At 45.1% G+C, this 11,412-nt stretch overlaps 1 protein-coding gene across 4 annotated transcripts in view; it reads right to left on the bottom strand.

Moving 5' to 3' along the window:
* Positions 1-8,918: 8,918 nt before the first annotated feature.
* MGAT4A (alpha-1,3-mannosyl-glycoprotein 4-beta-N-acetylglucosaminyltransferase A) overlaps positions 8,919-11,412 on the bottom strand; it is a 115,204-nt gene continuing 112,710 nt past the window's right edge. For all 4 annotated transcript variants that reach the window (XM_073590552.1, XM_073590554.1, XM_073590551.1 and 1 more), the window contains exon 16: positions 8,919-9,510. In XM_073590552.1, the coding sequence (XP_073446653.1) occupies positions 9,481-9,510 (30 nt within the window). In that variant the 3' untranslated portion in view covers positions 8,919-9,480. The remainder of the gene's footprint in view (positions 9,511-11,412) is intronic.

Here is an 11,412-nt window from a genome sequence, read left to right as displayed (position 1 = left end):
GACCATTCTTGAAGAAAACCTGTTCGGAGTCTGCAAAAGACCTGAGACTGTGACGGAGATCTGTCTTCCAACAAGACAATGATCCCAAACATAAAGCAAAATCTACAATGGAATGGTTCACAAATAAACGTATCCAGGTGTTAGAATGGCCAAGTCAAAGTCCAGACCTGAATCCATTTGAGAATCTGTGGAAAGAGCTGAAAACTGCTGTTCACAAATGATCTCCATCAAACCTCACTGAGCTCGAGCGGTTTGCCAAGGAAGAATGGGCAAGAATTTCAGTCTCTCGATGTACAAAACAGATAGACATACCCCCAAGCGACTTGCAGCTGTAATCGCAGCAAAAGGTGGCGCAGCAAAAGGTGGCGCAACAAAGTATTAAGTTAAAGGGGCCGAATAATATTGCACGCCCCACTTTTCAGTTTTTGCATTTCCACAAAAATTTTAAATAATAAATTTCGTTCAACTTCACAATTGTGTTCCACTTGTTGTTGATTCTTCACCAAAAATTTACATTTGGTATCTTTATGTTTGAGGCATGATGTGGGAAAAGGTTGAAAAGTTCCAGGGGGCCGAATACTTTTGCAAGGGGCACTGTATATTACATTAAATATATCACTTTGACCTGATGAGGCTGACATCCTTTAAATATCCATGTCAAAATGGCTGTATAACCCTGATGGTAAAGCAAGCCTTTTAAATATGTGGCAGGAAGAAATTTAAAAGATTTATTCAGTCAGTCTGATGTGGCTTTTCAAAGTTAGTATACCGGCCTCATCAGGTCTAGTTGGCCATCTTAAATGGTTTATCCAAGCTTGAAACAAAAGTCTTCATTCCCTCCATGTGATGCGTGGTAATGATTCCTTGGTATTCTCAGTGGGAACAGGCGATCGCACGACCACATGTATGCAGTTTCCAAACTTGCGGTCACGTGCCAACTAGATGGACTTGGCTTCTCTACATGAGAGTGAATTAATAGAAGCTAGATACGTCTAGATGGCAAGTATGGAAATCACATACGTGCGGTCACGTGACCTCCAGCCCGCATCGTCAATACCAGGGAATCATGGCGGCGCGGCACCACACACTGTAACGACTCAGCAGCCTGTAGTCACAGAGTTTTGAACCAAACATGGACAACCCATTTAATCATGTGAGCAGTTTGTAGTGAAATCTGGTAACAAATCCATTTTAATCTTGACCTTTTTTAAGTATGTTTATAAAGTTTCTAACAAATTGGATATTTTGCAACTGGTCTAAAACAAGTGCTATGAAGAAGTAAACTGGCACAATAACAATCTGATGGGCCAATTCATTTTCGACCCCATAGCCACCTTTACAAGTGTTTGCTTACTTGTGAAGAGAAGAAAGAGACTGTGCAGCAACTTAGGTCTTGTTGGGTTTCGATTTGAATTAAAGAGTACCCTTTGTTTTATTTGACTCCATAAATCAATAGTGGACTTGAAAAGAAGAAACTCAAAAGCAGATTTTTCTGATAATATATTCCTTTCTCCTCCTAGACTGTGATCTGTCATTCTCAATTTAAGGGTAAAATCTGTGTTCACTGAATAAAATAATTGCTATTACTGTGATCGGAGATGGCAGCTGGTGCTCATAGGATTCTATGGAGAGGGGAGTGGGGAGGAGCTAGAGGCCAACACAGACATTCTGCTGCAAGTTCTCCTGAAAGGACCGTTACACTTTGTGCATCTTTTCCTGTACCACTAGTATAACCAGTGCTGTAACATGACATTTTTAATGAAATTTTTATTTATTTAAAGGGGTTGCCCAAAATAGCATAAAATCATCAATTTTTCTCCAGAAACAGCACCATGCGTTTTCGGCTGCAATACCAGACCGACCCATGAAGCCTCAAAGGGGTTTTCCCAAGAACAAATTGCATTTTAATTAATTAATAGATCTTGGAATAATATTGATCCACAATTGGATTTGTGAAAACCGGATTACTTACCGGTAATACTCTTTTGTAGAGTCCACGACAGCACCCACTGAGAGAGGGGATCCGTCCCCGGAACAGGAAACCTACAGAGAGATAAATGGGGCGGTCCCCCTCGCTCCCTCAGTTTGTGTTACCGAGAACAACGGAGGAACCGCCATACATGTTTTAGTCAAACTGTTTGGGCGATTCATCTATCTTACCCCTATGCAGTTTTAAGCTTACTAAGTTTAATCACATATCTAACTTAAATCATAATCTCCACCACCAAGGAGACCCATGTGTGAATAAATTCTTACGGCAGGGAAGTGAGCGGGTGCTGTCGTGGACTCTACAAAAGAGTATTACCGGTAAGTAATCCGGTTTTTCCTCTTCGCCACGACAGCACCCACTGAGAGATTTCCAGAGATAATCACTTGGGCGGGCACACCGTGTTAAGGACTGATCTACCAAAAGCTAGATCCTCGGTAGAGGACAAATCTAGTCTATAGTGACTATAAAAGGTAGATGAAGACCAGGTTGCAGCCTTACATATTTGTTCAATTGGGATGTTCGCCCTCTCGGCCCAGGAGGATGATATGGCTCTAGTAGAGTGCGCCTTAATCCCCAGTGGAGGGTCTTCTCCTTTTGTCAGATACGCCATTGTGATCGCATCTCTAATCCATCTGGATATCGTGCCTGATGTAACTGCAGACCCCTTCCTGCTGCCCTGGAAGGAGACAAAAAGAGACCTACTCTGCCTCCAGGGACTGGTCCTATCTATATAGGCTAGCACGGCTCTCTTCACATCTAAGGTGTGATATCTCTCCTCGTCCTGTGTTGACGGGTTCTCATAGAATGAAGGTAGGCATATCTCTTGAGATCTATGAAATTTAGTTGCCCGTTTGGGCAGGTAGGACGGGTCCGTCTTTAAAATCAGACTGTCTCGTGTTGTTAACAGGAACGGTGGGTCTACTGATAAAGCGTGAAGATCACTCACTCTCCTGGCCGATACTAAGGCCACCAGCATAGCCGTTTTCAATGAGAGGCACTTTACTGATGCTGAGCTTATGGGCTCAAACGGTGCCTGAGTGAAGGCATCCAAAACTAGAGTAAGGTTCCACGCTGGTAGTCGAGGCACATGCACCGGTTCTGTTCGTTGACAGGCCGAGATAAACCGAGTCACCCATCTATTTGCTGCCACGTTATAGTTAAACAGGGCTCCTAGGGCTGACACGTGGACCTTAAGAGTGCTTACTGAGAGTCTAAGCTCTCGGCCTCTTTGTAGAAACTCTAGAATGGCCGTAATGGGTACTTCACCAGCTAGTTTTGTTGGGTGAAAGGCCAGGAACTTCCTCCACACCTTAGCATATATTTTTGTCGTGGACTCCTTCCTGCTTTGTAGCAGGGTATTGATTAGGTTCTTTGAGAAACCCTTCTGCCTCAGTAGCTCCCTTTCAAATTCCAGGCCGCTAGGTGCAGGGCTTTGGCCTGTGGATGGTAGCAGGGTCCCTGCGAGAGAAGATTCTGGTGCAGCGGCAGGATCCACGGGTCGGTTACCGACATGGCTCTCAGCCATGAAAACCACGGTCTTTTTGGCCAAAACGGGGCTATCAAGATGACCCTCGCCCTCTCCTGTCTTATTTTCCTGACTACTGTTGGTAGTAGCACCATCAGAGGAAAGGCATAGGCTAGTTGGAATGCCCAGGGTGCTTGGAGGGCATCTAGAATATCTGGGTTGTCCGACCTGTAGAGAGAAGCAAACCTTTTTACGCGCCTGTTGGCTCTGGTTGCGAATAGGTCTATCTCCGGTCTGCCCCATTCTGACGCTATCATTTCGAAGACGTCTCTGCTGAGGACCCACTCTCCCTGGTATAGGGCCTGGCGACTGAGATAGTCTGCTCGGGAGTTGTCCACTCCTCTTATATGGAGCGCTGACAAGGAGAGAAGATGGACCTCGGCCATCTCCAGAATCTTTCCCGCGATAGACATCAGTGGCATTGACCGCGTGCCTCCTTGCCGGTTTATATAGGCCACTGCGGTGGTATTGTCTGTCTGGATCTTTACGTGGGTGCCTCTTAACTGCGGGAGGAAGTGAGATATCGCGTAAAAAATCGCTGTTAGCTCCTTTACATTAGAGGAGGCCTCTATTTCATTCTCACGCCACCAGCCTTGTACCATGTGCTCCTCTAGGTGGGCTCCCCAACCTAAGGGGCTGGCATCCGTGGTGAGTATCTTGGAGGGAGTCACCCACCACTGTACTCCCTTCGATAGATTGGAAGGAATTAACCACCATTTTAGGGATTCAACCACCTCGGGTGATAGGGACATCTTCCCTTCCAGCCGCCCCTGCAGTCTATCTCCTGCAGAATAGCCCACTGTAGTTCTCTAGAGTGGAACTGAGCCCATTGCACTGCTGGAATGCACGATATCAGTGACCCCAGCAAGGACATGCCTTGTCTCAATGATATTACGGGTCCTCCTGTAGCCTTCTGTGCTTTGTCGATTACGGCCATTACTTTGGCGTTTGGCAGAAAGCACTCCTCAGTTACGGAGTCTACTTGCAGGCCCAAAAACCTTTGACAGGTCACTGGCTCTAGTCTGGACTTCTCCCAGTTAATTAGCCAACCCAGTGTTTGTAGGGATGAGATAATCCTAGCTATTCTTGCTTCACACTGTGAAACAGAATTCCCCACTATGAGTAGGTCGTCTAAGTAAGGGACAACTAGGGTGTCATTCAGCCTTACATACGACATTACTTCCAGCATTAATTTGGTAAATACCCGAGGAGCCATGGATAGCCCGAATGGCATTGCCGCAAACTGGAAATGCTGAATCCGACCTCTGAACCAGACTGCTACCCGCAGGAACCTCTGGTGTCCTCGATATATGGGGAGATGGTAGTAGGCGTCCTTTAGGTCCAAGACCGCCATATAACACCTGGGAAACAAAAGCTTTATTGCAGACTTAATCGACTCCATTTTAAACGACCTTAGTCTTAGGAAGGTATTAAGTTTCTTTAAATTTATTATAGTCCTGTAAGAGCCATCTGGTTTTGGGACTAAGAATAGAGGAGAATAAAAGCCCATCCCTGTTTAGTCGTCTGGGACCTCCACTAGGACCTGTTTAGTTAGCAGTACCGCAATCTCCATCTCCAGTGCTTCCTGCTGTGATCGGGACTTCATAGAAGTCAATAAGAAGGAGTTCGGTGGATACCGAACAAATTCTAATTTTAGGCCTGATGATACAATACTTAGGGCCCACGGGTTTGATGTCACCTTCATCCATTGGCAGCTGAATCTTAATAGCCTGCCACCTACCGGTGTAACGGTTTTATCGGGATCTGTCTCCTCTGAAGGGACGTTTCCCGAATAGGTTGCCTCTTTGCTTGGGGTCCTTATTTCCCCAGCGGTCCTGGGGTCTAAAGTCTTTCTTTTTACCGAACGGCGGCTTCCTGTAGGCCCTCCTGTTGAACGGAACATACGGGTTAGGGAACCCCTTCTTCCTCTCCCCCGCTTTTGTCAAAATCTCATCCAGTTCCGTACCAAACAGGTACTTACCCTGGCAGGGCATAGCACACAATCTAGTTTTTGTTTGTGTGTCTCCTTTCCACCCCTTCAACCATAAGGCCCGCCTGCCTGCATTGGTCAGTCCTGCCGCTCTAGCCGACAACCGGAGAGAGTCCGCGGAGGAGTCGGAGAGGAAGGCCGCTGCTCCCTTAATGAGGGGCATAGAGGAAAGAAGCCTACTCCTAGCTACTCCATTCTTAATATTGTCCTCCAAGTCGTTCAGCCACACCAACATAGATCTTGCCGTACACGTGGCTGCTATTGCGGGCTTAAAGGCTGCCGTACAAGCTTCCCAAGATCTTTTGAGGAATGTATCGGTCTTACGATCCGAAGAATCAGCCAAAGTTCCCGAATCCTCCACCGGCAAGGAGGATCTACGGGAGGTAGAGGCCACTGCCGCATCCACCTTGGGGGCTCTCGACCAGGCCGTTAACTCCTCATCGTCAAAGGGATACTTACGCTTTGACGTTAAGGGGAGGAAGGTCCTCTGACCTTGTTTCTCCCATTCCCTCTTAACTAGGTCTTTTACAGCTGGGACCACTGGGAATGCTCGGACCTTTTTACGGGAAATACCCGCAAACATTATGTCCTGAGGGGTCTTGGGGTCCTTACTCTCCGGCAACCCCATGGTATTTCGGACAGACTTCACAAGATTACTGACACTGTCCGTGGGGAAGCACGTCTGATCCTCGTCCTCTGAGGAAAGGTATTCCTGGGACTTATCGGAATTTAGTTCTCCGGTATCTGACGGCGACCTTGACGCCAGCGAGACTCCTCCTTTAGATGAACGTATTTCTCTCACGGAGGAGTGACCCCCTAGACTACTGGAACCGCCTAAGGCCCGTAGTTCCTCTCTTATCATTGCCCGGATATCCTCCTTCTTTCGTGAGGATTCCTCCTGCAAGGCCTCCTCAACACATGATTGGCATAATCTCTTTGGGTGGCCATCCGGGAGGGGCTGCGAACATAAGGCACACTCTCTATGTTTCGCCTTCTCTGTTCTTTTAGCCTAAAGGGGGTATGGACCAGAAAGAGAAGGCTATCAATTATCTAACCTGACCAAAAAACACTCACCCGTGAATTTCGTCAGCAACTACCGGCTGCGGTGTCCGGGACCCAGGCTGAGGCGAGGCATGGGACGACTTCTTTTCCTTACGTTTCTTCTCTAATGGCTTATCTTGCCTGGAAGGCCCACTGGATTCCTTCCTAGAGCTGCCACTTCTTCTGGTGCTATTGGTTCTCCTCGTAGCACTGCTCTGTCTACTGCCAAGTGGGGATATCACTAGCTGACCTAATGGGAGCGAAGCTGGGTCATCTAAGGACGACATGACTGCGCACTAGCGCTGTGTCTGTGGCTTCCTTTTAAAGCCTTTGCTATAGCTGCTCCTCCTTCTCTTCTTTCTCTTTTTTTTTTGTCCTCCATTTTTTTTTTTTTTTTTTTCCTACTGCGCATGCGCGGGCGTTGTCCCGCGGTCTCTGCCCTCGGCCTGATCCCGGAAGTCCTCCTTCACTTCCGGGTTGCCTCTCCTGAAGCGCTGGGTCACCGCAAATGAAAATGCGGCCGGCGACACCGCGCGTCTGCGCCCCCCCTCCACGCCTTCTCCTGCCGCAGGTATGACTCCCAGCAGCGCCGCTCAGCACACACCGCACAAGCCCTTCTGCCACTCTGGGGGGGGGGGCGCGCGGCCTCAGTACGCCCGATGGCGTTTGTAATGCGTCTACCCCCTCGGGGGGGGGGGGGGGGGGGGAGTATAGCCATGCCCCCAGTGAGCTTTGGCACCACTTTCGCCTCCAGCCTCACCTGCATTACACCAGCTCTGGGGGGGGGGGGGGGGGAATATACCTCTCCGCCCGACGCTGCCTCCGGTCCTGGGGCCCCTGCTGCTCATATTCTGCACGCAGGCGGCTACCAGACCAGGCATCTCTCATTTTCTCTTCTGCGGGTTCCTTCCCAGGAACAGGAAACCAAACTGAGTGAGCGAGGGGGACCGCCCCATTTATCTCTCTGTAGGTTTCCTGTTCCGGGGGCGGATCCCCTCTCTCAGTGGGTGCTGTCGTGGCGAAGAGGAAAAAAAATGTTCCTGTGCAAAAATGAACTTATAAATGTGCTCCTGTTATGTACTGTCTTATTTGCGGTGTTTGCTCATGCAGTGCAGCTCCAGTTCACAGATGGCACATACCACAGCTCCTGGCTCTGACATAGCAGTGACTTATGCAGCTTTCTGTCAGGTAACTCATTTGCCTGCCTGTTTTGTCACAGGAGCGAGTGTTTCTGCAGCATCTCCAGCTCTCTGAGCTCAACATAAATCAAGTCAGTGATGAAGGAGCTCTGGCGGGTGCTGCTGAGCTTCTATGTCACTGACTTGATTTATAGTGAGCTCAGAGGACTCGGCAGAAACACTCGCTCCTGTGATGAAACAGGCAGGGAAATGTGTTACCACACAGTAAGAGGCGGCTGAGCAGGGGCACAATTATAAGATTATCTTGACACAGGAACAATTTTTGAACATATCCAATTATGGAGCCATTATACTAAGATCTATTAATGAAAATGTACTTTGTGGGACAATCCCTTATAATTTAGTTATCAGCAAGTGAACAAAGCTGCAATTTTAATCACATCTTAAGAACAAAGGTGGTGCGGTTTCCGAGAAAAAAAAAATAGCAAAAAGAAAAAACTTTAAAATGGTGGACTTCTATAGAACACAGTTGACCTGTTTTTATAATGGAATCAGTCAGCAGGATTTCACCCCCTAAATTATTTACATGTGCATGTAGCTCTCTCAAAGACAAGTGCAGCAATACTTTTACATGGTCAGTCTGTTTGTTTATGAGAAATCAGTGATTGAACGAATATAAAACTGAGGGTAAAGATCTGATGCCTCGGCCATTCCAGCTCTATTCCCTGCTGGGTTGGGAATAGAGCTGGAGTGACAGAGGCTTCAGATCTACAGCCTCATTTGCAAATTCAAACACTGATTTCTCAATTACAGAGGAATGGACTGGCAATATAAAAGGTATTGCTAGACTTGTCCTTGAAAGAGCTACATGCACAAATAGTTTGGGGGGCTTAAATCCTGCTGACAGATTGTTTGCTCTTGGCTCTGCAACCTGTACATAATCTTGCTGGCGTAAACCATGCTTCTCATACTGACTGGCCTTTGATTCTTTTATATACTACCCCTTTCAATGTATACTTGGCATCGCATATTACAAGAAGAGACAGCAGAAAGACGTTTCTTCTCCATAAAATGGAATGACAAGACAATTTTGTTGACTGAATTTAAAATACTTAAGAAAACAAACAGAATGCAAACTGGGGTTACTACCATTCAGAGCAGCTTGTTTCTCCCCTGTACGATTCATATGTATGTCATTTATACAGACAGATGTGACAGTAAGAAGTCTATCAATCACTGTACAGCACCACACGTGTTCTCAAATATATTAGCTGGTTGTGCGAATAGATTTTATATATATTTTCTTTATAGATTTATGTCCCCAATTATCTACAAAATTCACATAATAGTAGAACAAAATAGATTTATTTTACTTACATCCCTCCCACAAAATGCATTGTCTGTAATATGCTTTAATGGTGTTCTTCTGTCAGTCTTTGTATATAAAAAAAAAAAAAATGTACGAGGAGAACGTACACGTAACATCCTGATATTGCACTGAACAAGCTGTAGTCCGAAGACATAAATTAGAGATATTTTCTAAAGTTTTCTTATGGAATATTTATGGAATCTATGGCCCCTTTGGAAAATACTAAGTAATGGTTTGGGATTTGTCAATGAGAAGGATACATACAATCTTCTATCTACAGTAGGTTACACAGAGGTAGAACTGGAAAAAAACAAAACATTGAAATTAAGGTTCATGCAAATGTATGTAACAGGCAGTGATGATAGCCAGGTGTTTGTTCACAAATGGCAGTTCTTGAATTGGTTCTTGTTGAAAAAAATATTCGTATCAGTCAGACGGTGCCTTTTTTATGTGGATCTAAATGTAAAAACAGAAGAGACATTAATAAAGTGTGAAGATAATGTAAGAAAACTGGAGAAACATGGAGCTCAGTAGAGTGAGTTGACGTAGGCCAGGTGCAATGCAATTATTGCGACATGAAACACGCAAGATGTTGTGCCGAGCCTACTAATAAGAAACGTCCGAGATGCTGGCAAGTGGAAGGAGGATTGCGGGGCTCTGGTCCATTGGCCACTGGACCAGGGTCCTGCAAATCTTTTTGTTCATTATCAAAATTCTTGTACGATTAGTAAACATTCGGTCCAAATATTTCTGCTCAGAACTTTACCCCTTAAGGAAGCAGCTACAGTTTTCAAATTTGACATGTGTCACGTTATGTGGAAATTACTTTGGAATGTTTGTATTCACCCAAGTTCTTTTGTTTGTTTTTTTTTTCATGGTAGTTTATTTTGTTCAAGAAATGTTATGTTCGTTTATAAACCATTTTCAAAATATTTAATAATTTCTGCTTGTGGAACAGACAATACCCAACAAATTAAAGAAGATCTTTCACCAATGGACACACTATGTAATAGGAACTGCAGATCAGAATAAAATGTGTTTGTGTTTTATTTCACCACTATGTAGAGATATTAGCAATTTGAGTATTTGGCCTCTAATGAGTTAATGATCGTTAAGTCCAAGTTGCTGTTATCAGATAGTTTTGACGGGGAGGAATGATGTACTACTACTCCCTGTATGACGTTGCCTAGTCATAAACGGGCAGCGACACTCAAAGGAAAGAAGACAACCCCACCTTAGATTGTAGCAGATTTCTCATTGTGTAAGATGTAATGTTACAAATCTGATTTCCTGGTCTAACCTCCTGCATAAGTCAGTGGGGAGGGTCAATGCAGCAGAATTTAGCTGTGTCACATTACAAATACTTCAAATAATCTCTGAAGGCAAGGACACCTCTGCTGTACTACCCAGAGCTGAGAGCAGAAAATGTCAGTATCACCCTTACGTTTGTTGAGTTCAGGCATATTGTAATCGCTCTGCAGTGCGATCAGACTAGGCTGTCATATCTCACACAGGAGGAGCCCAGGTTACTACTGTGTGAGACATAATGACAGCCTGCTCTGATTTCACTGCAGAGCGATTGCAAAGTGCCTAAACACAACAAACATACAGTGGCTTGGAAAAGTATTCACCCCCTTGGCATTTTTTGTTTTGCTACCTCACAACCTGGAATGTCACTGATTTTTTTAGGATCTTCATCAGTTCACGTAAAGAACATGCCTACAACTGTGAACATTTGGGATTTGTTTTTAAATTGTGAAGCAAACAACAAATAGGACAAAATAACTGAAAACTTCAGTGTGCATAACAATTCATCCCCCTAAAGTCAGTACTTTGTAGAGCCTAGTTTTGCAGTGATTGCAGCTGCAATGGCTTTGACTAGACCATTCCAAAACATTTACACGTTTACCCTTAAACCACTGGAGTGTTACTTTAGCTGTATGCTTTGGGTCATTGTCTTGTTGGAAGTTGAACCTCTGTCCCAGTCTCAAATCACTGACAAATAGTGATTACAAATACAGAGTCTGCTAAGCACCAATGCAGGGACTCATGCATATACAACAAATGGTAAAGCATACATTTATACGTATATGGAAAGCTAAGGGACTAATATAGGAAAGTGTTCATAGATAAACTTTCCCCAGTATGTAGAGAAAGGGCACAGATTAAATAATACACTTACATGTAAGACCAATGTTTGCTGCAATGTCCCACATTAGGCGGAAGGATTGGGAGATGGTCAAACAGCTTAGTTGCAGCTATTGACAGCAGTGTAAAATGGGTTACACTGCTACAATCTGCTTTTGAGCCCATTGAGATAGTTACTGTCCTTGTCTGCTATGTAATATATCAGACATT

The sequence above is a fragment of the Dendrobates tinctorius genome, unplaced genomic scaffold, assembly GCF_039654945.1.
Source record: "Dendrobates tinctorius isolate UK_male_01 unplaced genomic scaffold, ASM3965494v1 ptg000117l, whole genome shotgun sequence".
Classification (NCBI taxonomy): Eukaryota; Metazoa; Chordata; class Amphibia; order Anura; family Dendrobatidae; genus Dendrobates; species Dendrobates tinctorius.
Note: the sequence above shows the minus strand (reverse complement) of the source record. Positions and strands in the feature narration are given on the sequence as shown.